The sequence below is a fragment of the Salvelinus alpinus genome, chromosome 4 (assembly GCF_045679555.1).
Source record: "Salvelinus alpinus chromosome 4, SLU_Salpinus.1, whole genome shotgun sequence".
In the NCBI taxonomy this organism is placed as follows: domain Eukaryota; kingdom Metazoa; phylum Chordata; class Actinopteri; order Salmoniformes; family Salmonidae; genus Salvelinus; species Salvelinus alpinus.
The window spans coordinates 22,102,586-22,129,804 of record NC_092089.1 but is presented as its reverse complement, the minus strand read 5'-3'; the positions used below and the strand labels follow the sequence as shown (position 1 = coordinate 22,129,804).

At 48.0% G+C, this 27,219-nt stretch overlaps 1 protein-coding gene across 9 annotated transcripts in view; it reads right to left on the bottom strand.

Moving 5' to 3' along the window:
• The window catches only part of hdac9b (histone deacetylase 9b), a 156,673-nt gene that overhangs the window by 4,265 nt on the left and 125,189 nt on the right, over window positions 1–27,219 (bottom strand). For 7 of the 9 annotated variants that reach the window (XM_071396038.1, XM_071396039.1, XM_071396036.1 and 4 more), the window contains 5 exons: window positions 11,926–12,057; window positions 11,085–11,668; window positions 8,971–9,096; window positions 3,352–3,538; window positions 2,818–3,035 (listed from right to left, as the gene is read on the bottom strand). In XM_071396038.1, the coding sequence (XP_071252139.1) occupies window positions 2,818–3,035; window positions 3,352–3,538; window positions 8,971–9,096; window positions 11,085–11,668; window positions 11,926–12,057 (1,247 nt within the window). The remainder of the gene's footprint in view (window positions 1–2,817; window positions 3,036–3,351; window positions 3,539–8,970; window positions 9,097–11,084; window positions 11,669–11,925; window positions 12,058–27,219) is intronic. The other 2 variants (XM_071396040.1, XM_071396041.1) reach the window with 1 other exon arrangement.

Sequence of the window (27,219 nt, the reverse complement as noted above, 5' to 3'; positions counted from 1 at the left end):
AACGCTACTGCTGCTGCTGCTACTGTTACCACTACCGCTAACGCTTCTGTTACTACTGCTGTTGCTACTGCTACCACGACCACTACTGCTACTACTGCTACTGTTACCACTACCGTTACTACTGCTACTGTTACCACTACCGCTACTACCACTACCACTACCACTACCACTACCGCTACTACTGTTACCACTACCGCTACTACCACTACCACTACCGCTGCTACTGTTACCACTACCGCTACTACTGCTACTGTTACCACTACCGCTACTACTGCTACTGTTACCACTACCGCTACTACCGCTACTACCACTACCGCTACTACTACTACTGTTACCACTACTACTGCTACTGTTACCACTACCGCTACTACTGCTACTGTTGCCACTACCGCTACTACTGCTACTCTTACCACTACCGCTACTACTGCTACTGTTACCACTACCGCTACTACTGCTACTGTTACCACTACTATTGCTGCTTCTACTGTTACCACTACCGCTAATGCTAACGCTATTGCTGCTACTGTTACCACTACCGCTAATGTTAACGCTACTGCTGCTGCTGCTACTGTTACCACTACCGCTAACGCTTCTGTTACTACTGCTGTTGCTACTGCTACCACGACCACTACTGCTACTACTGCTACTGTTACCACTACCGTTACTACTGCTACTGTTACCACTACCGCTACTACCACTACCACTACCACTACCGCTACTACTGTTACCACTACCGCTACTACCACTACCACTACCGCTGCTACTGTTACCACTACCGCTACTACTGCTACTGTTACCACTACCGCTACTACTGCTACTGTTACCACTACCGCTACTACCGCTACTACCACTACCGCTACTACTACTACTGTTACCACTACTACTGCTACTGTTACCACTACCGCTACTACTGCTACTCTTACCACTACCGCTACTACTGCTACTCTTACCACTACTGCTACTACTGCTACTGTTACCACTACCGCTACTACTGCTACTGTTACCACTACCACTACTACTGCTACTCTTACCACTACCGCTACTACTGCTACTGTTACCACTACCACTACCGCTACTACTGCTACTGTTACCACTACTGTTACCACTACCGCTACTACTGCTACTGCTACCACTACCACTACTACTGCTACTGTTACCACTACCGCTAACGCTACTGCTACTACTGCTGCTGCTACTGCTACCACTACCGCTACTGTTACCACTACCACTACCGCTACTACTGCTACCACTACCGCTACCGCTACTGCTACTACTACTGTTGCTACTGCTACCACTACCACTACCGCTACTACTGCTACTGTTACCACTACTGCTAATGCTACTGCTACTACTTCTGTTGCTACTGCTACCACTACCGCTACTACTGCTACTGTTACCACTACTATTGCTGTTTCTACTGTTACCACTACCACTACCTCTACTATTGCTGTTGCTACTGTTACCACTACCACTACCTCTACTATTGCTGCTGCTACTGTTACAGCTACTGTTACCACTACCACTACTGCTACCCTTTGCTACTGCTACTACAGTACAACTACTATTGCTACTGCTACTTCTACCCCTGCTGCTGCTACCTCTACTGCTACTACTACTACTGTTACTGCTACTGCTGTAAATTAATTGGGCCAATGGCTAAGATTCTTTTAAATAAACACAGAGCTCATCTCTGATTAGTGGACATTTATAACCTCCTCTTAGTGAGAGAGGTGCTTTGGTCTAAAGGATCTACTGTTATTGACCTGAGTGCTCACATCAGGGGTGATACGGTAGCTAGGGTTATTTGTTTAGATAACCATCCAATACCCCTTCCTCCGGTCAATCAAATGCAGCTTCAAGCTCAAGGAATGCTTGTGCATAGCTACAAATAACGCAAAACCTATTTTGAGCCACTGCATTCTTTTTTTGTGTATTGATTAAGAGGGACTAGAATCAGAACTAAGGAGGTGTTTTAAACAGCTTATGGCATCATTGGGAAGTTTGACTGGGGAGACTTAAACTGTGTAGTTAGGGGACTTTTGAGGCCCTTCCTTCTAGTTTTAAGTGAGAGTTGCACGTGTTGTTGCTCTCAGATTCCCATGGCTGTTTGAGGGCTTGTGCATTGGGACAGATCAGTGTGAGAGCAACACAATGCTGCCTTTCACTGTGTCTCTCTGGCTGTGTCTCTGTATGTCCGCCACCTCAACCACTCACTTCCCGTGGCTGAATAATTGCACTCTGCCAATGGCGAGGTCACCACAGCCTGCTCACAGAAACACAAATATTGCCACAGAGGAACAAAAGCGTGTATTCTGGGGCCTTTTTTCATTTGAACTTGGCTGAATTGAATTTCACAGGGTTTGCATGCGAATGCCACTGATGCCTTAAGCTATGATAACAGAATTAGTGCTATGGGAAGCATTTCTTCCCCTATTTGAAGTCAGGCTCAACTTGTTTACTTAGCAGAAATAGCACAGGGAGGCTGAGCCGGGTGGAAGGGCTCTGTAAACACAAAGCAGCTACCACAGAAAGTTTGATAAGGCTAAATATAGCCTCAGAATTTGTGTGTATAAACTGCTTAAATTAAAATCCCCACTGGGCACACACTTGGTGATGTTAATGTATAGGTTGCATGTATTATTTACAGGCGATATGGGGTCCAGTTACTCTCCGGGGATTTTAGTGTACAGCAAAAGTACAGTAAAGGTCAGTTAGCTGATTGATGTGGATCAGTTTAGTTTTTTAAATCATAATGAATGGACAGGGTACCTGATCCTAGATACACACTCCTACTCTGCTGCTGGTACTGTTTCTTACCTTATTGATGTGGATCTGTTGCTGGTACTGTTTCTGCTTCTCCAGGAAGTGCTGGTGTTGCTGCTGGATGACCAGCTGAGCCAGGGTGCTCTGGGGCAGAGGGGCTGACTGGGTGCGGTTCAGGGGCCGGTGCTTGGGCAGCTTGGGTCTGCTGTTGGAGGAGGGCCTGTCCTTCATGGCCAGAGGGGAGTGGGGGTGGGCGGGCACGGAGCCTTGACCTGGAGGGGCAAGACGGCGGCACTAAGATTCAACGTTCTAAATCTACAGTAATTCCAACTCATTTAATTCATGATCTTCATGACCACTTCTTCAACTAATTATAAGCAATATTTAATAATTCAATATCTCTCCCATTCAAAGTGGTGTAATTCTATTGCCCAATAACCTGGTCAGATTGTTGTCTTGGACTGAAAAGTTCCACTGGGATTTTCCATTGAGTATGCTTTTTAGTCCAGGACTAGGCTTAATCAATGTCTGGGAAACGGGCCCTACATCTAGGTTTAAATCTGTCTCAGTGTAAGGATAAGGACTCACCAGAGGAGGAGAGGATCTTCTGCCGTCTTATCTGTTCCTTCTGAAGGAGGTGTTGGAGCAGGGCCTGATGGCTGGGGGACACCTTGGTCTCCATGGAGATCACGGTGGGCATGGGCACAGGCCCCAGGAGCTGCCCTGGTAGACCATGCCTGACCTCCCCAGTCTTCTCCTTCAGCCCGATGGCAGCCTGAGAGAACACAGAGACACACAGAGCAGGGGCTTAGAAATACACCTGAGGACTAAAGTTCTCACAATATAATGGTGCTTCTATATATTCTATTAAGTTTCCATTCCAAAAAAACTGAGAAGAGTTGTCATTTTGTGCAGTCAGTTTTTTTTCTGCATTATTGGCCAGAAACACTTGGTATAATTTTGTTTTCGACAATCACCTCTTCAAATGGTTACACTCTTTCTATCCAGCTGATGTACCAGACAGGTCTCAATGTAAGGAATGTGTCAGGGAGCTAAAAGTGATGTATCATGCACTGCTTTGGCCCTTATCTGGACTGGAGCAAGCTGTACTTGACCGGGCAGGGGGCCGCTGGGACGTTTTAAAAAGCTGTGATTAATGAGGTCATATAGAGAGAGATAACAGGAGGCCTGACAACAGACTCTTAACAACAATATTTATCTAAGTGGAATAAAATAATCTGGGGTTAAAGGTTGTTGCCCTGCTGCCATATGTATAATCCTGACAGCCACTGATGCTGAAGTCTTTCAACAGCCAGACAAGGCAGAGAACGTCTCTCAAACTACACTTCCCTTTGTTTTCAGTGAAAACCTGACTTTGTTATCTAAGAATCTATTGTTGGGTAAAACCTTTTTTGAACCACCTGGCTATGTACTACAAAAGTGGTTCAATTGAAAGCATTACAGAATGTTGCTCTACAAATTAAAGACTAGTTGATAGCTATCTACGTAACAATGAGAAATCCTCTCTCTAATGGCCTGTGTTTGTGAGAAGGTGTAAAAGCTAGCCAGCTAGCTAACCAGGATCAGGTCAAGGGTGGCTGGTTGTACTGGCTAGCCAGGATCAGGTCATGGTGGCTGGTTGTACTGGCTAACCAGGATCAGGTCATGGTGGCTGGTTGTACTAGCTAACCAGGATTAGGTCATGGTGGCTGGTTGTACTGGCTAGCCATGATCAGGTCAAGGGTGGCTGGTTGTACTGGCTAACCAGGATCAGGTCATGGTGGCTGGTTGTACTAGCTAGCCATGATCAGGTCATGGTGGCTGGTTGTACTAGCTGACCATGATCAGGTCATGGTGGCTGGTTGTACTGGCTAGCCAGGATCAGGTCAAGGTGGCTGGTTGTACTGGCTAGCCAGGATCAGGTCAAGGTGGCTGGTTGTACTAGCTAGCCAGGATCAGGTCATGGTGGCTAGTGGTACTGGCTGACCAGGATCAGGTCATGGTGGCTAGTGGTACTGGCTGACCAGGATCAGGTCATGGTGGCTGGTTGTACTGGCTAACCAGGATCAGGCCATGGTTGCTGATTGTACTAGCTAGCCAGGATCAGGTCATGGTGGCTGGATGTACTAGCTAACCAGGATCATGTCATGGTAGCTGGTTGTACTGGCTAGCCAGGATCAGGTCATGGTGGCTGGTTGTACTGGCTAGCCAGGATCAGGTCATGGTGGCTGGTTGTACTGGCTAGCCAGGATCAGGTCATGGTGGCTGGTTGTACTAGCTAATCAGGATCAGGCCATGGTTGCTGATTGTACTAGCTAGCCAGGATCAGGTCATGGTGGCTGGATGTACTAGCTAACCAGGATCAGGTCATGGTAGCTGGTTGTACTGGCTAGCCAGGATCAGGTCATGGTGGCTGGTTGTACTGGCTAGCCAGGATCAGGTCATGGTGGCTGGTTGTACTGGCTGACCAGGATCAGGTCATGGTGGCTGGTGGTACTAGCTGACCAGGATCAGGTCATGGTGGTTGGTTGTACTGGCTGACCAGGATCAGGTCATGGTGGCTGGTTGTACTGGCTAGCCAGGATCAGGTCATGGTGGCTGGTGGTACTGGTTAACCAGGATTAGGTCATGGTTGCTGGTTGTACTAGCTAACCAGGATTAGGTCATGGTGGCTGGATGTACTAGCTAACCATGATCAGGTCATGGTGGCTGGTTGTACTAGCTAACCAGGATCAGGTCATGGTGGCTGGTTGTACTGGCTAGCCAGGACCAGGTCATGGTGGCTGGTTGTACTGGCTAGCCAGGATCAGGTCATGGTGGCTGGTTGTACTGGCTAACCAGGATCAGGCCATGGTTGCTGATTGTACTAGCTAGCCAGGATCAGGTCATGGTGGCTGGATGTACTAACTAACCAGGATCAGGTCATGGTAGCTGGTTGTACTGGCTAGCCAGGATCAGGTCATGGTGGCTGGTTGTACTGGCTAGCCAGGATCAGGTCATGGTGGCTGGTTGTACTGGCTAGCCAGGATCAGGTCATGGTGACTGGTTGTACTAGCTAACCAGGATCAGGCCATGGTTGCTGATTGTACTAGCTAGCCAGGATCAGGTCATGGTGGCTGGATGTACTAGCTAACCAGGATCAGGTCATGGTAGCTGGTTGTACTGGCTAGCCAGGATCAGGTCATGGTGGCTGGTTGTACTGGCTAGCCAGGATCAGGTCATGGTGGCTGGTTGTACTGGCTAGCCAGGATCAGGTCATGGTGGCTGGTGGTACTAGCTGACCAGGATCAGGTCATGGTGGCTGGTTGTACTAGCTAGCCAGGATCAGGTCATGGTGGCTGGTTGTACTGGCTAGCCAGGATCAGGTCATGGTGGCTGGTGGTACTGGTTAACCAGGATAAGGTCATGGTTGCTGGTTGTACTAGCTAACCAGGATTAGGTCATGGTGGCTGGATGTACTAGCTAACCATGATCAGGTCATGGTGGCTGGTTGTACTAGCTAACCAGGATCAGGTCATGGTGGCTGGTTGTACTGGCTAGCCAGGACCAGGTCATGGTGGCTGGTTGTACTGGCTAGCCAGGATCAGGTCATGGTGGCTGGTTGTACTAGCTAACCAGGATCAGGTCATGGTGGCTGGTTGTACTGGCTAACCAGGATCAGGTCATGGTGGCTGGTTGTACTAGCTAACCAGGATCAGGTCATGGTGGCTGGTTGTACTGGCTAACCAGGATCAGGTCATGGTGGCTGGATGTACTAGCTAGCCAGGATCAGGTCAAGGGTGGCTGGTTGTACTGGCTAACCAGGATCAGGTCAAGGGTGGCTGGATGTACTAGCTAGCCAGGATCAGGTCAAGGGTGGCTGGTTGTACTAGCTAGCCAGGATCAGGTCATGGGGGCTGGTTGTACTAGCTAGCCAGGATCAGGTCATGGTGGCTGATTGTACTAGTTAATCAGGATCAGGGCATGGTGGCTGGTTGTACTGGCTAGCCAGGACCAGGTCATGGTGGCTGGTTGTACTAGCTAACCATGATCAGGTCATGGTGGCTGGTTGTACTAGCTAACCAGGATCAGGTCATGGTGGCTGGTTGTACTGGCTAACCAGGATCAGGCCATGGTTGCTGATTGTACTAGCTAGCCAGGATCAGGTCATGGTGGCTGGATGTACTAGCTAACCAGGATCATGTCATGGTAGCTGGTTGTACTGGCTAGCCAGGATCAGGTCATGGTGGCTGGTTGTACTGGCTAGCCAGGATCAGGTCATGGTGGCTGGTTGTACTGGCTAGCCAGGATCAGGTCATGGTGGCTGGTTGTACTAGCTAATCAGGATCAGGCCATGGTTGCTGATTGTACTAGCTAGCCAGGATCAGGTCATGGTGGCTGGATGTACTAGCTAACCAGGATCAGGTCATGGTAGCTGGTTGTACTGGCTAGCCAGGATCAGGTCATGGTGGCTGGTTGTACTGGCTAGCCAGGATCAGGTCATGGTGGCTGGTTGTACTGGCTAGCCAGGATCAGGTCATGGTGGCTGGTGGTACTAGCTGACCAGGATCAGGTCATGGTGGCTGGTTGTACTAGCTAGCCAGGATCAGGTCATGGTGGCTGGTTGTACTGGCTAGCCAGGATCAGGTCATGGTGGCTGGTGGTACTGGTTAACCAGGATTAGGTCATGGTTGCTGGTTGTACTAGCTAACCAGGATTAGGTCATGGTGGCTGGATGTACTAGCTAACCATGATCAGGTCATGGTGGCTGGTTGTACTAGCTAACCAGGATCAGGTCATGGTGGCTGGTTGTACTGGCTAGCCAGGACCAGGTCATGGTGGCTGGTTGTACTGGCTAGCCAGGATCAGGTCATGGTGGCTGGTTGTACTGGCTAACCAGGATCAGGCCATGGTTGCTGATTGTACTAGCTAGCCAGGATCAGGTCATGGTGGCTGGATGTACTAACTAACCAGGATCAGGTCATGGTAGCTGGTTGTACTGGCTAGCCAGGATCAGGTCATGGTGGCTGGTTGTACTGGCTAGCCAGGATCAGGTCATGGTGGCTGGTTGTACTGGCTAGCCAGGATCAGGTCATGGTGACTGGTTGTACTAGCTAACCAGGATCAGGCCATGGTTGCTGATTGTACTAGCTAGCCAGGATCAGGTCATGGTGGCTGGATGTACTAGCTAACCAGGATCAGGTCATGGTAGCTGGTTGTACTGGCTAGCCAGGATCAGGTCATGGTGGCTGGTTGTACTGGCTAGCCAGGATCAGGTCATGGTGGCTGGTTGTACTGGCTAGCCAGGATCAGGTCATGGTGGCTGGTGGTACTAGCTGACCAGGATCAGGTCATGGTGGCTGGTTGTACTAGCTAGCCAGGATCAGGTCATGGTGGCTGGTTGTACTGGCTAGCCAGGATCAGGTCATGGTGGCTGGTGGTACTGGTTAACCAGGATTAGGTCATGGTTGCTGGTTGTACTAGCTAACCAGGATTAGGTCATGGTGGCTGGATGTACTAGCTAACCATGATCAGGTCATGGTGGCTGGTTGTACTAGCTAACCAGGATCAGGTCATGGTGGCTGGTTGTACTGGCTAGCCAGGACCAGGTCATGGTGGCTGGTTGTACTGGCTAGCCAGGATCAGGTCATGGTGGCTGGTTGTACTAGCTAACCAGGATCAGGTCATGGTGGCTGGTTGTACTGGCTAACCAGGATCAGGTCATGGTGGCTGGTTGTACTGGCTGACCAGGATCAGGTCATGGTGGCTGGTTGTACTGGCTGACCAGGATCAGGTCATGGTGGCTGGATGTACTAGCTAGCCAGGATCAGGTCAAGGGTGGCTGGTTGTACTGGCTAACCAGGATCAGGTCAAGGGTGGCTGGATGTACTAGCTAGCCAGGATCAGGTCAAGGGTGGCTGGTTGTACTAGCTAGCCAGGATCAGGTCATGGGGGCTGGTTGTACTAGCTAGCCAGGATCAGGTCATGGTGGCTGATTGTACTAGTTAATCAGGATCAGGGCATGGTGGCTGGTTGTACTGGCTAGCCAGGACCAGGTCATGGTGGCTGGTTGTACTAGCTAACCATGATCAGGTCATGGTGGCTGGTTGTACTAGCTAACCAGGATCAGGTCATGGTGGCTGGTTGTACTGGCTAACCAGGATCAGGTCATGGTGGCTGGTTGTACTGGCTAACCAGGATCAGGTCATGGTGGCTGGTGGTACTCACGCTGATCTGGGAGGAGGTGGTGGAGAGGCCCAGGGTGATGTTGGGTAAGGAGGGAGACGTGTATAAGCTCAGAAGGTTGGACATGGAGCCCTCTGGACGAAATAACCTGGGCTGTGATGGCCAGCGCTGAAATGACAGGAAAGAGAGGGAGGGAGAGATAGAGAGAGAAAGAGAGATAGATAGAGAGAGATTTAGAAAGTCAGACTATGGAACGTTTGAAAGAGCAACAAGAGCACTGTAATAACCATTAATGCACTAAGATGGATGCCGGCTCCCTGCAGTGTAGCAGAAAGATAGGCGCTTTTACTGACGGATGATAAAAACGAGTGTTACTTAAAAGTGTGTCATCAAATTGTAGGATATTGTGAAAACAACATGATCAGGTATCGTTTAGCATCACCCCCCCCATCCACCAGAAATCTACCCTTCTCATCCAAAGATCCCTGTACCCCGTCCCTGGTCCTCCCATCCTCCAGCCCCAGGCCTCACCCTCCTCAGGCTACTCTCTCTCCCAGAGAACATCAGTGTAGCTGGGGCATGCTTCCTGTACCCAGCAGGGCCAGCAGAGCAGCCTAGCAGCATGTGGTTCTGGAAGGGCCGTGTTTATCCTTCCAACCCCCTCTAGTATTCAGTGACCTGAACAGGGATATCCGGCCTGTATTCCACCCCAGGGACCCGTTCCATCTGAAAAAGGATACCTAATGTAACGGTGCACAAACACGACTTGCTTTTGCAACAGGCATGAGGCCTTTGGTTAGCCCCCACTAACAGTCCCGCCACAGTACGTTTCATGAGAGAACGAGTCTCAGCTTTGGGCTGATACAATAGCAATCCTGTGTGTTTATGTTGTTAGCATGTGGGTGGGTGTCTTTGGCTACCAGCGCCTGGGATATCAATTAAGCTCCACGGTTCCCCCCCTCCCCCCCTCCTCCACCCCAATGGCAGGCCTGTTACTCCCCTCTCAATGTCACTGGAGGTCCCTGAAAGAGTAAACATCGCTGGTTAAAGAAAACACAGCTGCTCTGTTAAAGATGGTTCAGAGATGTATCATATCTGCCACCCGCTAGAACGCAGTGTTTTGTGAGGCTGGGGTCCTAGGAGAGCCCCTGCCCCCGCTAGTTACTGAGTCATGAATCTATTGGGGAAGGCCTCAGAAGGAAGGGAACAACTCACAGGGCTGTGGTCAGACAGCTCAGTGACAGATATGCTATGACACGCCAACAGAACGCTTAGCTTGGATTCTTTTAGACTGCTTTTGGAATCTTTTTGTTGTTGTTGAATATTTGGATTCTCTTTTAGCGTAGAGTAGCTAAATAGCTTGCACGATACGTGTAGAGCAAGGAAAAAATTCAAGAGGTATGAAAATTGTGAATCGAGATACTGGATGAGGCATTTTTTACCACAAAACCATAGGGAAATACACAGGGATCCAAGATGCTTTCTGCTCTGAGAATTTATAGAGATTGAATTGCAACAAAAATTTTGCTGACAATATTGCCTCACCATAAGAGTTCATGCCATGGATATGCAAATGCTTTGCATGTCACCCTTTATGAAAAAATAAAATAAGACATAAGAAGAAAAGGGAAAATAAATAGTAAGTAGAAAGAAAAAAGTAAAGCAGGTGTGTATTACGTATGTAGACATTATGGGAGAGCTGTGTCTCTTTACCCTCAGTGTGGGGAGTCATTTCTACTGGACTGTGACAGACTGAACGGTTAGAGACAGACGGCAGGGACAACTGGCTGTTTTCATAGCTGCACACACACACACACACACACACACACACACACACACACACACACACACACACACACACACACACACACACACACACACACACACACACACACACACAGGCAGACAGACAACCCCGTGTGAGACATGATTTAAGAAGTTAGATTTTCACGATTCAGATTATTTATCTTGAACCCACTTGAATCAATGAAAAGTCACTGTAGTGTGTAGAGGATAAATATGAGCGGTCTGGCTACTGTTCTTTAGCTTTGGTTGCTCTTTGGGGTTTAGGCCGGGTCACTGTGAAGCACTTTGTGACAACTGCTGATGTAAAAAGGGCTTTATAAAATGGATTGATTGATGGTTTGGGTTCGAACCTCGGTTTTTGTGGTGGTGGGGAGAGAGGAGGGCCCGTTCTCGGCCCCCAGGGCGCTGGAGGCTCCGATGGGAGAGCTGGGTCCTGAGCCTGGGGCACTGTTAGTGGCTGTAGAGTCTGTGAAGAGGACAGAGATAATGTTAGTGGCTGTAGAGTCTGTGAAGCGGACAGAGATAATGTTAGTGACTGTAGAGTCTGTGAAGAGGACAGAGATAATGTTAGTGGCTGTAGAGTCTATGAAGAGGACAGAGATAATGTTAGTGACTGTAGAGTCTGTGAAGAGGACAGAGATAATGTTAGTGGCTGTAGAGTCTGTGAAGAGGACAGAGATAATGTTAGTGACTGTAGAGTCTGTGAAGAGGACAGAGATAATGTTAGTGGCTGTAGAGTCTGTGAAGAGGACAGAGATAATGTTAGTGGCTGTAGTGTCTGTGAAGAGGACAGAGATCATGTTAGTGACTGTAGAGTCTGTGAAGAGGACAGAGATAATGTTAGTGGCTATAGAGTCTGTGAAGTGGAGAGAGATAATGTTAGTGGCTGTAGAGTCTGTGAAGAGGACAGAGATAATGTTAGTGGCTGTAGAGTCTGTGAAGGGGACAGAGATAATATTAGTGGCTATAGAGAGGACAGAAAATAGACATAAAGGACCGACAGGGAAACAAGCTCCTAACACCATAATGTGTCCTTTGGCTGCACCATCACAGCTGTCTCTGTCAATACAGAGTTATTCCACAGCATAACCATATGTGTTGGCAAAAGTCCTCTTTTTAATTAGAACATACTAGTCTCTTTAATATAAAAAGGTGGATCGGGTGGATCAATCAACAACATAGAAGTTGTACCCATCATTTCTAGGGCCCTCTTCTTGTAGGGGGTCATGACGTTGCTGTCTTTCCTCTTCAGCAGTGGACTACTTCTCCTCTCTGCTACCTTCTGCTTCAGTCTAGACTTCACCTTCAGGTTGGGCTCTGAGGCTGGAGGAGGACAGAGAGAGGAGAGAGAGATTATGGTTTAGTAAGACTCTCAGGCTGGAGGAGGAGAGAGAGAGAGAGAGAGGGAGAGAGAGAGAGAGGGAGAGGAAGAGAGAGGGAGAGAGAGAGAGAGAGATAGAGAGAGAGTGAGAGAGTGGTTTCGTAAGACTGAGGCTGGAGGGGGAGAGTGAGACTATGGTTTAGCATGGTTCATCAGGTCCTTTGTACTATACTCCATGTACTAGATCTATTTATATGCCTGTAGTGGTTGGTGTTGGTGGCCACTGTCACTAACAGAAGACAGCCACCAATCAGCTTGAGTTCCCTCAAATAAATGTTTACCAGTGGGAGGTACTGTAGCTCACGCCTGACAGGATTCCAAAGATGGTTTTGATATATTGTAGACCCGACCAGGACAGAATGACACATACCCTCCGTATCTTTAAACACAATCGTAAAAATGAGGAACAACTCAGCAAGGTCAGAATAGTGGTCCTGTCAAAGTTTTAAAACATTTAAACCTGGAAGAAGAAGTATAGACACAGTTCTGGTGGTTTCTCTTCAGAGAGAAGATTCTGAGCTGTTTGAGGAGATGCAATGAGTCAAGATTGGGCCCATTTCCACCTCGTCTGGTCTAAATTAGGTTGAGCAACACACAGGGTCTCTCTAAGTGAAGTGGTCGCTACCTGCTGCCCTGGTGACCACAGCCTGATACAGTAGCAGCAGTTAAACTAACACAAACGCATGGCAGATGTTTCAGCTACGTTCCTCACACCATCCCCACATTCCTAATGCAAACCAGAGGTACCACCCCAAACACACACTCACTCCCAGGTCAGTGGACAAACACGTCCCAGGCTAAATGAATCCAGACCCACTTTTAGATGAAGTCCTAATGGACAGCCTCTGTTTGACAGGAATATGAAGAAAGTCAAGTAGTGACAGAGAGAAGTTGAGAGAGTGACTACTGGACTGCTGCCAAGGAGGAGGCAACACGGACAAATAACATGGAACCAAGCCAAATGATCCGCTCCTACTATTTATTTATTGGATTTATTTCACCTTTATTTAACCAGGTAGGCCAGTTGAGAACAGGTTCTCATTTACAACTGCGACCTGGCCAAGATAAAGCAAAGCAGTGTGGCAAAAACTACAACACAAAGTTACACAAAACAAACGTACAGTCAATAACTAAAAATAAAAGAAGAATAGACACATCTATGTACAGTGTGTGGAAATGTAGAAGAGTAGGGAGGTAGGCAATAAATAGGCCCTAGAGGCTGAACATAATTACAATTTAGCATTAATACTGGAGTGATAGATGTGCAGATGATGATGTGCAAGTAGAGATACTGGTGTGCAAGAGGGTAAGTAATAATATGGGGTCGAGGTAGTTAGGTGTGCTATTTACAGATTGGCTGTGTACAGGTACAGTGATCGGAAAGCTGATGCTTAAAGTTAGAGAGGGAGATATAAGACTCCAGATTTTTGAAATTCGTTCCAGTCATTGGCAGCAGAGAACTGGAAGGAAAGGCGGCCAAAGGAAGTGTTGGCTTTGAGGATGACCAGTGAGATATACCTGCTGGAGCGCGTGCTACGGGTGGGTGTTGCTATGGTGACCAGTAGGCTGAGATAAGGCGTGGCTTTACCTAGCAAAGACTTATAGATGACCTGGAGCCAGTGGGTTTGGCGACGAATATGTAGCGAGGGCCAGCCAACGAGAGCATACAGGTCGCAGTGGTGGGTAGTATATGGTGCTTTGGTGATAAAACGGATGGCACTGTGATAGACTACATCCAGTTTGCTGAGTAGAGTGTTGGGGGCTATTTTGTAAATGACATCGCCAAAGTCAAGGATCGGTAGGATAGTCAGTTTTACGAGGGTATGTTTGGTGGCATGAGTGAAGGAGGCTTTGTTGTGAAATAGGAAGCCGATTCTAGATTTTTGGGGGGATTGGAGATGCTTAATGTGAGTCTGGAAGGAGAGTTTACAGTCTAACCAGACACCTAGGTATTTGTAGTTGTCCACATATTCTAAGTCAGAACCATCCAGAGTAGTGATGCTAGTCGGGCGGGCGGGTGCGGGCAGCGAACGGTTGAAAAGCATGCACTTGGTTTAACTTGCGTTTAAAAGTAGTTGGAGGCCACGGAAGGAGTGTTGTATGGCGTTGAAGCTCGATTGGAGGTTTGTTAGCACAGTGTCCGAAGAATGGCCAGATGTATACAGAATGGTGTCGTCTGCGTAGAGGTGGATCAGAGAATCTCCAGCGGCAAGAGCAACGTCATTGATATATACAGAAATATATTGGGAAAAAACATTCATATTTCAGTCAAATATCTATCTAGCATCACACAGTACAGACTGCCACTGAGTGTGTTGATATAACTAAGGGTTGTTGTTGTGTCTGAGTGTTGTTGAGGCGTGGCGGTGATGATGAGGATGATCCTGTCAAGCCGAGGAGACTGAGTCAGTAAGTAGGCCAGCTCAGCCTAGCTCCACTCACACTTCGCCCCAAAGGGCACCCTATTGCCTATTTAGTGCACTACTTTTGACCAGAGCTAATAAGGAATACTGAGGGTGCTATTTCGGACGCATCCATGGCCCAGGCTCTGAGACTCTCTCTCTCTCTCTCTCTCTCTCTCTCTCTCTCTCTCTCTCTCTCTCTCTCTCTCTCTCTCTCTCTCTCTCTCTCTCTCTCTCTCTCTCTCTCTCTCTCTCTCTCTGTCTCTGGCTCTGTCTCTCGCTCTCGCTCTCTCTCTCTCTCTCCTTCTCTCTCTGTATCTCCCTCTGTCTCTCTCTCTCTCTCTCTCTCTCTCTCTCTCTCTCTCTCTCTCTCTCTCTCAGATCAACACAGAGGTCAACCTACTAGTGATGTAGGAGGAGGATACAGATCAACACAGAGGTCAACCTACTAGTGATGTAGGAGGAGGATCCAGATCAACACAGAGGTCAACCTACTAGTGATGTAGGAGGAGGATCCAGATCAACACAGAGGTCAACCTACTAGTGCTGTAGGAGGAGGATCCAGATCAACACAGAGGTCAACCTACTAGTGATGTAGGAGGAGGATCCAGATCAACACAGAGGTCAACCTACTAGTGATGTAGGAGGAGGATCCAGATCAACACAGAGGTCAACCTACTAGTGATGTAGGAGCAAGTTACATAATCAGCTATCTCAGTATTATACAATAACTATACACCATGTTGTTTCAATTATTTAGCCTTTAAAGTATTGAGAAGGGTTGTGTTTGTGATGTGACCATACGACGTGATGTTGCACAAGGGAGACGAGGGGAGGGGGGGGTGTTGACAGGGCCAGATGCTTCTATTTTGAGAGTCCTGTCAAATACAGCAGCACCAGCCCCTCTCTTTCCCTGTCCATCAACGCAGTACAGGTCTCTAGTCCTGCGAGCGAGGGGTACTGAAAGAGAGGAAGAGCGAGAGAGAGAGAGCTAGATAGAGGGAGAGAAAGCGCTGCAGGGAGTCTTCATGAATCCGCTTCATGCCCCGCTGCCCTGATTGCTTTCTATTTTTACCACCGCTCCGTTCGCTGCCACCAAGCGCCCGCATCCCAACCGATCCGTCGCCACGGGAACGCCAGACAGCGGCGAGGTGGGAAACGGACAGACTTTGTCACCGTGTTTGTGTCCCAAATAGCACCCTATTCCCTACATAGTGCACTACTGTATTTAAGGCAAAGGGTACCATTTAGGACGCATCTCATTTGTCTCTGTGGAAAAACCAGTGGTAGCGTTACCTGCCTACGAACAGGAAGGGAAGCTGGCAGCAGACATCTCTAACTAACACTGCTCTCACGTTGATACAAACACCTGGGCCACTTCATTGGTTAACTGGTAAAGTGCCAAGAACACATCACCCAACTAAAACAGGTAGCAATATGAATGAGCCACGATGTGTTTAACATGTCCATACATCAACCAGGTTATTACATTAGAAAGTCCTGGGTTGGAGGATGGTGGAGGCTGAATGTGTGATGCCTGTCTCCACTCCATCTCAATGTTAACTCTGCTGTCAGTGTGATGCCTGTCTCCACTCCATCTCAATGTTAACTCTGCTGTCAGTGTGATGCCTGTCTCCACTCCATCTCACTGTTAACTCTGCTGTCAGTGTGATGCCTGTCTCCACTCCATCTCAATGTTAACTCTGCTGTCAGTGTGATGCCTGTCTCCACTCCATCTCACTGTTATCTCTGCTGTCAGTGTGATGCCTGTCTCCACTCCATCTCACTGTTAACTCTGCTGTCAGTGTGATGCCTGTCTCCACTCCATCTCAATGTTAACTCTGCTGTCAGTGTGATGCCTGTCTCCACTCCATCTCACTGTTAACTCTGCTGTCAGTGTGATGCCTGTCTCCACTCCATCTCAATGTTAACTCTGCTGTCAGTGTGATGCCTGTCTCCACTCCATCTCACTGTTAACTCTGCTGTCAGTGTGATGCCTGTCTCCACTCCATCTCACTGTTAACTCTGCTGTCAGTGTGATGCCTGTCTCCACTCCATCTCAATGTTAACTCTGCTGTCAGTGTGATGCCTGTCTCCACTCCATCTCACTGTTAACTCTGCTGTCAGTGTGATGCCTGTCTCCACTCCATCTCACTGTTAACTCTGCTGTCAGTGTGATGCCTGTCTCCACTCCATCTCAATGTTAACTCTGCTGTCAGTGTGATGCCTGTCTCCACTCCATCTCACTGTTAACTCTGCTGTCAGTGTGATGCCTGTCTCCATTAGGCTGCCGGACCAAGACAAGGCCAGGTGGCTGGCTAGGGGGACTCTTAGTCTGTGTCCCAAATGGCACTCTATTCCCAATATAGTGCACTACTTTTGACCAGGCCCAGAGGGCCCGTAGTGCACTATGTAGGGAATAGGGTGCCATTTGGGATCGAGCCTTACATAAAGACTATATGCTGGGACTCTGTGTGCTGTTGGCTACAAGGCCTTACTTTTATACCCCTTTCATACAAACCTGAACCGTTCTGTACTGGCTCAGATATACAGCTGGCTCAGATATACAGCTGGCTCAGATATACATCTGGCTCAGTTATACAGCTGGCTCAGCTGGCTCAGATATACAGCTGGCTCAGCTGGCTTAGATATACAGCTCGGCTCAGCTGGCTCAGTTATACAGCTGGCTCAGATATACAGCTCGGCTCAGCTGGTTCAGTTATACAGCTCGGCTCAGCTGGCTCAGTTATACAGCTGGCTCAGCTGGCTCAGTTATACAGCTGGCTCAGATATACAGCTGGCTCAGTTATACAGCTGGCTCAGATATACAGCTCGGCTCAGCTGGCTCAGATATACAGCTCGGCTCAGCTGGCTTAGATATACAGCTGGCTCAGATATACAGCTGGCTCAGATATACATCTGGCTCAGTTATACAGCTCGGCTCAGCTGGCTTAGATATACAGCTCGGCTCAGCTGGCTTAGATATACAGCTGGCTCAGATATACAGTTCGGCTCAGCTGGCTCAGTTATACAGCTCGGCTCAGCTGGCTCAGTTATACAGCTGGCTCAGATATACAGCTCGGCTCAGCTGGCTCAGTTATACAGCTGGCTCAGATATACAGCTCGGCTCAGTTATACAACTGGCTTAGATATACAGCTGGCTCAGCTATACAGCTCGGCTCAGCTGGCTCAGTTATACAGCTCGGCTCAGCTGGGTAAGCTATACAGCTCGACCAGATTCTTTCCCTGTTCATAAGTCATTCTATGATACTTATCAAAAGCCACCGGCTTCAAAATCCATGAACTCCTCCAGGCCAGACAAATGTACAATGTTTCACCCGATTCTATTACTACTGAAATGATCATTGTCTCACCACGGAGAGGTACAAGGAGCGGGTTACTTTGCCTCCAGGCATCCAGGCCTTAAAACATCCCCTGGTTTCAGAAAGCAATGTGAAATCCTCCTTCCACTGCACCTGCTACACACGTTTGGTAAGTGGGTCAAGAGTGGAGATGAGGGTGTTGCACCTCTCTGTTCCTCTAAGTCAGGCTGTTCTTACCACGGCGCGGAGCATCACATGACCTGAGCCCCGTCTATTCTTGGACATGGCACAAAGAGGATGTACGGTCAAGTAAACAAGTTTATCACGTGGAATAAGTATTGCTTTGTGGAATAAAAAGCTTTTTTGGGGGGGGGTGAATTATTCAAGGGACGGTCTTGTGATCAAAGCACGATGCATCCACTAGGCCTTTTCTGATTAGAGAAGCCTAACATGGACTGATTCCAGAGGAGAGGAAGCATTTGTAATGCTTATGGGCTTAGTTCTTAAACAGCCTTCACCTTAATACGTCTGTTGATGGAACACCATGAAGAAGTGATGAGGACCCACTGGACACACACTGGCCTTAATAAGTCTGTTGATGGAACACCATGAAGTGATGAGGACCCACTGAACACACACTGGCCTTAATACGTCTGTTGATGGAACACCATGAAGAAGAGATGAGGACCCACTGGACACACACTGGCCTTAATAAGTCTGTTGATGGAACACCATGAAGAAGAGATGAGGACCCACTGGACACACACTGGCCTTAATAAGTCTGTTGATGGAACACCATGAAGAAGAGATGAGGACCCACTGGACACACACTGGCCTTAATAAGTCTGTTGATGGAACACCATGAAGAAGTGATGAGGACACACACTAGCTGAATCAACATTCAATGAAATTACGTTGAACCAACGTGGAATAGACGTTGAACTGACTTCTGTCACCAGTTATAGACTGAAACAACCACCATGTCTAGCAGCCAGTCCACTTCTTCTGTCTAAAATAAAATCTATTTTCTGCACGCTAGTGAAGTCACCAAACAGTTTCTGAAAGTTCAGGATCAAAGTAGTAGCGGTAGATGGAACAACACAAGAGCACCTGGGCTCCCCATCGCCCACTGCAATATAAATGCATCAACAACAACAATTCATATTGCATAGCCTGTCAAATCTGTCAGGACCCGGTGCGAGAAACAGTCACTAATAATCGTCAGAACCCAGAAGATGAGGCAGACACAGCAGTACTAGCGATAGTGGTTTAATAAAGAACAAAATCTTCAGGCAAAGAAACTAAATCCACAATGTCCAAAAATAAAGCCAAAAGGCACAAAATGGAAATCCTCCAAAATACAAAAGAAACTTCACAAAGTGGTAAAAAACAGCAGGGAAAAACAAACCTCAAAAGACTACTCAAATAATACACAAGAACTAAACCAGAGAACCTCTGGAAAATCCAACAAGAGAAATCTCTGAATAAAACAAGGCTTGGGCTGGGGCTGGGGCTGGGTGCTAACTTACAAACACTGAGCAAGGAACACACAGGGTTTAAATACTAACAAGGGAATGACCTACAGGTGCAAACAATAATTAGAGCAAGAAAAACAAAAAGGTACAAAAAAGGTGCAATGGGGACATCTAGTGACCAAAACCCGAACAGTCTTGGCCAAAACCTGACAGAATCCCCCTCCTAGGAACGGCTCCTGACGTTCCTACCAGCCTTCTCAGGGTGGAGGATCCTGAACTGACGAATGAGGTCAGGGTCCAGTATGTCCTTGGCAGGAACCCAGGAGCGCTCCTCGGGACCGTAGCCTTCCCAGTCCACCAGATACTGCCAGGACCGCTGCACCCGGTGGGAATCCAGTATCCGGTGGACGGTATAAGCCGACTGGCCACCGATGACACGGGGCGAAGGGGGAGGTCTGCCTGCCGGGATAAGGGGAGAAAAAACAACAGGTTTTAATAAAGAAATGTGAAATGTTGGATTGATCTTAAGGGATCTGGGTAAGTGCAGGCGAAAAGTAACGGGATTGACTCTCCTGGCAATCTTAAAGGGACCGATGAACCTCTGGGACAGCTTGCGAGACTCCACCCGTAGTGGTAAATTCTTAGTTGAGAGCCATACTCTCTGGCCGGGGTACAGGGTAGGACCTGGACGGCGACGTCTGTTGGCTTGTTGTTGGTACTGCTGAGAGGAACGCAGAAGATTAAGACGTGCCTTCTTCCACGTAAGCCGACAGCGTCTGATGAACCTCGAGGCTGAAGGCACTCTGACTTCTGCCTCCTGGTCCGGGAACAATAGAGGCGCATAGCCAAACTGACACTCATGCGGGGATATACCAGTGGAGGAGGAGCACAAGGTGTTGTGCGCGTACTCGGCCCAAACAATGAAGGATGACCATGTGGACGGGTTGTTGGAAACCATGCATCTGAGGGTGGTTTCCAGCTCCTGATTCATCCTCTCAGTTTGGACATTGGACTCCGGATGGTACCCTGAAGATAAACTGGCCGTGGCCCCTATGAGTTGGCAGAAGGCCTTCCAAAACCTTGAGGCGAACTGGGGACCTCTGTCGGAAACCATATCTTGCGGAATCCCAAAGACTCGGAACACATGGTTAATCACCAACTCAGCTGTTTCCTTGGCAGAAGGTAATTTGGTCAAGGGAACAAACCTGGCCGCCTTAGAAAACCTGTCGATGATGACTAGGATCGTAGTATTACCATGGGACGGAGGAAGGCCAGTAATAAAGTCCAACGAGATATGGGACCAGGGTCGGTGGGGAATAGATAGAGGGTGAAGGAGTCCTTGAGGGCGGAGGTGAGAAGATTTGCCCTGGCAGCACACGGAACAGGCCTTGACGAAAGTGGCAACGTCTTCCTTTATGGTGGGCCACCAGAACTTACGCTGGATGAACTCCAAGGTGCGACCTACGCCCGGGTGACAGGTGAGGCGAGAGGAGTGCCCCCACAGAAGGACTTGGGACCTTGCTGCCTTGGGAACAAACAACCGATTAGCAGGACCTCCTCCAGGGCCCGGTTCGATGGCTTGAGCTTGTTTCACGGTATCCTCCACTTGCCACGAGATCGGAGCCACGATCTTAGCGGCCGGAAGGACAGTCATGTCAGTATCTTCTCGAATGGCAGGAGAGTAGATTCGTGACAAGGCGTCCGGTTTGAGATTCTTCGACCCGGGTCTATAGGTGAGGATAAACTGAAATCGGCTGAAGAAAAGAGACCATCGAGCTTGTCTGGAGTTCAACCGCTTCGCCTGCTGGATATACTCCAGATTTTTGTGGTCCGTAAGCACTTGAAACGGTTGAGAAGCCCCCTCGAGCCAGTGTCTCCATTCCTTCAATGCCATCTTAACCGCTAGGAGTTCACGATCCCCCACATCGTAATTCCTTTCGGCCGGGGTAAGCCGGTGAGAGAAGAAGGCGCAAGGATGAAGCTTCTTGTCTTCACCCCTCTGAGACAGGACAGCTCCAACCCCAACCTCTGATGCGTCTACCTCCACCACAAAAGGTTCATCCGCCGTTGGTAGTGTCAGGATGGGAGCAGAGAGGATGCGCTGCTTGAGTCCTTGGAAGGCCGTCTCAGCTTCTCTTCCCCACAGAAACCTTGTGTTGCCACCCTTGGTTACAGCTGAGAGAGGGGCTGCCACCGAGCTGAAGTTCTTGATGAACTTGCGGTAAAAGTTGGTGAAGCCCAGGAAACGCTGAACTTCCTTAACGGACTTGGGGGTGGGCCAATCCGCTACCGCCCCTCCCTTCTTGGGGTCCATCTGGACTCGACCGGGTTCCACTATAAATCCCAGGAATTGTACTCGAGAGGAATGGAATTCACACTTTTCCGGCTTAAAGTACAAATGGCTGTCTAGGAGGCGTTTGAGCACTTGTCTGACATGCTTAGTGTGTTCTTGAAGGGAGCTCGAAAAGATGAGGATGTCATCCAAGTAAACAAACACGAAGATGTTAAGCATATCCCTAAGCACATCGTTTATGAGCGCTTGGAACACAGCCGGAGCGTTGGTCAGGCCGAAGGGCATCACCGAGTATTCGTAGTGACCAGTAGGCGTGTTGAAAGCGGTCTTCCACTCGTCCCCGGGTTTGATCCGCACAAGACGGTATGCGTTCCGCAGGTCAAGCTTAGTGAAGACAACTGCTTCCTGGAGCAGCTCAAAGGCTGTGGCCATAAGGGGTAGCGGGTACCGGTTACGGACGGTTATGGCATTGAGTCCCCGGTAGTCGATGCAAGGTCGTAATCCACCGTCTTTCTTGGCCACAAAGAAAAACCCTGCTCCCGCCGGCGAGGTAGATGGACGCATGAGGCCTGCTGCCAGAGCGTCCTTGATGTAGGTATCCATAGCAGCTCGTTCGGGAGGAGAAAGGGAAAAGATCCGACCCCTGGGAGGGCAGGTCCCCGGAAACAGGTCGATGGTGCAATCGTAAGGTCTATGGGGTGGTAGTTTGGTGGCCCTCTGTTTGCTAAATACCAGTTTGAGGTCATGGTAACACTCGGGAACTCGGGACAGGTCGATGGATTCTAGAGACTCGGAAGGGGAACTCGGGGAACTCGGGAAGATACAAGTGGCTTGGCACGTAGGACCCCACTGCTTGATAGTGCCCACAGACCAGTCGATGTGAGGGTTATGGCTGTGAAGCCAGGGATAACCAAGGACGAGAGGGAACTCGGAACAGGAGATCAGATGAAAGTTCATCACTTCCTGGTGTTGGGAAACTGAAAGTCGCAAGGGGGTAGTGGCACGAGTAACAAGTCCAGATCCCAAAGGGCTTCTATCCAACGTAGTAACCCTTATGGGGTCACTCAGAGGTTCAGAAGGAACGCCATTCTCTTTCGCCCAGACCCCATCCATGAAGTTACCTGCAGCTCCAGAGTCTACCAAGGCTTGAAGAGAAAACTTGTGGTTGTCCCAGGAAAGGGTAACTGGAATAAGCAGGCGGGAGTTGGATGGATGGGAGGAGGTTATGTTTCCCGTTACAGTCCTCCCAGGCCTGCACGGGAGAGTGCGTTTCCCTGGAGCCCGGGACACGTGGAGCGGAAATGGCCCGGTTTGCCGCAATATAGACAGCATCGCTCCCTCATCCGGCGGTCTCTCTCAGCCTGGGAGATGCGTCCAACCTGCATGGGTTCTGGTGGAGCCAGCGAGGATAAAGGTGGAGACTCGGAGCTGGAACCGATAGGAGCTAGGGTGAGCGGTCTACGGTTGAGTTCTCTCTCTCTCAGACGCTGGTCTATGCGTGAAGCCAACTTGATAAGGGACTCGAGGTTGTCCGGTGGTTCCCGAGTGGCCAGTTCATCTTGGATGGTGTCAGAAAGACCCTTCAAAAAACACACTGTGAGCTCCTCGTCGTTCCAGCCACTTGCTGCTGCCACAGTGCGGAACTGGATGGCATAGTCCGTCACGCTGCGCCGACCTTGGCGGAGAGTCAGGAGCTGTTTGGCTGAGTCAGGGCCGTTGGTAGGACCTTGAAACACTCGCTTGAATTCTTCAGCAAAGGTAGAGTAGCTGGCACAGCAGGGACTTTGGGCATCCCACACAGCAGTAGCCCAGGCTAGGGCTTTTCCCGACAGCAGGGTGATGATATATGCTATCTTGGACCGGTCGGTGGGAAACGACGATGGTTGCAGCTCAAAGGAGAGAGAACATTGGGTGAAAAACCCCTTACAAACACTCGGATCCCCTGAGAACCGTTGGGGAGGCGGTAGACGAGGTTCAGCCAGGGGGTTAACTGCCAGGGGCACTTGAATCTGATGAACTGGAGCAGAAGCGGTTGCCGGGGAAAGTCGATCCGAAATCTGCTTTATGGAAGTCAGCATCTCTGACAGAAGTTGAGAATGTCTAGCCATTAAGGCCTCTTGCTGAACCAGAGCAGCTTCGTGGCGTTGGACAGTCCCCTCGTGGTGGGACAGCATGGAAAAAAGATCCTGGGTACTGGCTGCCTCTGGGTTCATTATAATGGCTCAGTGTTTCTGTCAAGACCCGGTGCGAGAAATAGTCACTAATAATCGTCAGAACCCAGAAGATGAGGCAGACACAGCAGTACTAGCGATAGTGGTTTAATAAAGAACAAAATCTTCAGGCAAAGAAACTAAATCCACAATGTCCAAAAATAAAGCCAAAAGGCACAAAATGGAAATCCTCCAAAATACAAAAGAAACTTCACAAAGTGGTAAAAAACAGCAGGGAAAAACAAACCTCAAAAGACTACTCAAATAATACACAAGAACTAAACCAGAGAACCTCTGGAAAATCCAACAAGAGAAATCTCTGAATAAAACAAGGCTTGGGCTGGGGCTGGGTGCTAACTTACAAACACTGAGCAAGGAACAAAGGAACACACAGGGTTTAAATACTAACAAGGGAATGACCTACAGGTGCAAACAATAATTAGAGCAAGAAAAACAAAAAGGTACAAAAAAGGTGCAATGGGGACATCTAGTGACCAAAACCCGAACAGTCTTGGCCAAAACCTGACAAAATCAAGCGTGTTTTATCCTTTTCAAATAGGCTTCTGAACGGTATCGTCCAAACCAAGACAAAGGTTCTGTGGCTTTCAAGGGCATGCATAAGGCATGTGGCTGTTGAAACAAAAAAACGGCGGAACTAAAAAAGTGACTATTGTTTATTAATCTATGTTGTGTACAGTAGCTCTTGACTTATCCAGCAGAGACATCAGGCAGCAGGGCAGGTATGGCATAGGATAATTGGCTAAGTGGCTAGCTTCAAAGCAAATCATAAAAGTGCTAAAAGTTTACAGTTTCATCACAACAACTGCAACCCCCCCCCCCCCCCGAAAAAAGAAGGTGTTAGACCCTATGACCAGCCAAGCTAAAAAACAGGTAGTCAAACCCCAAGATTGTGTCCCAAATGGCACCCTATTCCCTATTAAAGTGCATATATAGTGCACTACTTTTGATCAGAACCCTCAAAAGTAGTACACTATATAGGTCAAAAGTAGTACACTATATAGGGAATAGGGTGCCATTTGCGACGCAACCCAAACCTGTAAAGTCTTCTCCACTTTGTTTTCAGAAGGCAGTTTTTGCTTAAACAAACAGTGGTGTCTTACTTCATTCTGCCCGGCAACAGTCCTCTTAACTCAGTGACACCTGCCTGTCAGAGTGTCAGCTATCGATGACGGACAACGTGTCCAGGAACAACACTACCTTTGTGTGTGTCCCTTGCGTGCCAATCTCTCAGAGGACAGGAAATGGGGGGGTGGGGCTCGCACAGGAAATGACCACATATAGATTCTAGAATCCAAAGGGCAGGAAATGTTTTTATAAGGGTCTTTTATCAATGCATAAGAATTACTCAGGGAAACAGAGATTATTTGAAGATAATCCAAAAGGAAGATCATAAGGATTATTATAATTTAGTCCTGCAAAAATAAGGCAAGCAGAGTTTTGTTAGTGTTCATAAATTTGCTGTTTCTTTGCAGCTTGCATCAAAGGTAAACATAGGCTAAATCATTGATGGTAAGACTCTGTCTGCCTCGCAAGATAAATTCAAAATCATTTCTGGGAACCCTCTTATTTGGACGAAGCACATTATTTTACTTTGGCAACTGGTTATTTGGACTTGCAGGCCACTCCTAACCTCCTAGGTTTACAGGTATGTTACCAGACAGAGAGAGAGGAGGTATTTCCTGGTGCGGTATTGTTTTTTCAAAGAGACACACAATAAACACAATTGTCTTTCATGTGCTTCCCCAGTTGTTATTTTAACCACAAAGTCTCCACAATGACTACAAATTAGCTTAAATGTATATTACAAAGTACCAAAAAAACTGACAATATAATTCCCCTAGCCTGATCTCTAAATTGTGTTTATACACAATATGCCAGCTCATGCCGTAAAGTCATTAAACAGGTATTATTGTTTACCGCTGTAATTTGACGAGACACAAAAGGGAAAGAAAGTAATGTCATTTCCGTGACCTCACAGCAAAATCATGAACAGTTTTAGCTTGTGGCGCAGCGAAACCAAGAGGGGGGTATAATTCTTATTTATACAGTGTTCCCTAGAGAGATCCTCAGCTTTAAACCAGCAAACCTGAGCTGCCTTTTGCTGACAAGTTGTGTGTTTTCAAAAGAGTTAGTGGTGCTCATAACTCTAAAGAAATTAAAGGTGCTTTAAGTTTTCCATGAACTGTTCAACTGAGAAGCCCTAACAGTGAGGCCTAGGTTTCTGTCTGTGTATTACCATTAATAACACAATAACCAAAGACTGGAGTTAGTTCTTGGGGAACAGTATTGTAGCCTATGTCTTTGTGAGGAAAATAACACACAATATATAGCATCATCAACTTACAATACAACAAAAAAAGATTGCATTGGTTTTGTATGATATTTTCAACAGTGTGTGTTAGTGTTCTGTCGGAGTTGCACACGTTTGGCTCTGTGTTAGGAGAGGTCAAATAGGAGGGAAGGATTCTGATAGATATTACTGCTCTGGCTTACCTCGTAACCCCTCCCCATTATTTGAGTAAGGGGTCCCCTGAAGGGGTACGAGGGGTGAGAGGGGCCTTGGGGGCGGGGTGGAGGTTCAAAGGTCATGATAGGCCTAACTGATGTCATTAGCAGGTCATCAGTATGGTCAGGAAATGCTGTGTGGATACACAGAGGTAACCCTGGGATGACAGAGGTCACAGCACATTCATTGTATTAATAACTCATTGATGGAAGGTAATTGTACCACCCTGCAGACAGACACACACTACTGGTTGAGGACAAGATGTCTGTTGAAGGATTTATCCACACATATCTTAATGTTAATACTTATGAGAATAGAAGGATATAAAAGACTTTGGAATGTCCTGCAGTTCATTTGGAATTAAGTGTTAGAAGTAGTTTGATTGTGGTTGAGTATGGTCAATTTATGCTGGTGTGTGTGGTTGAGTGTATGCTGTTTGTACGCGACATGGTCGCTGTTTACGAGTTCCGTCCCAACTTTTTTCATGTTTACCTTTCCTTTTTCTGAACAGAAAGTTCATACTATTATCATCTATGACCGCCAAGCAGTTCATACTATTATCATCTATGACCGCCAAGCAGTTCATACTATTATCATCTATGACCGCCAAGCAGTTCATACTATTATCATCTATGACCGCCAAGCAGTTCATACTATTATCATCTATGACCGCCAAGCAGTTCATACTATTATCATCTATGACCGCCAAGCAGTTCATACTATTATCATCTATGACCGCCAAGCAGTTCATACTATTATCATCTATGACCGCCAAGCAGTTCATACTATTATCATCTATGACCGCCAAGCAATTCATACTATTATCATCTATGATCGCCAATTACTTTTGGACATTAGATCGTCAGTTACTAAC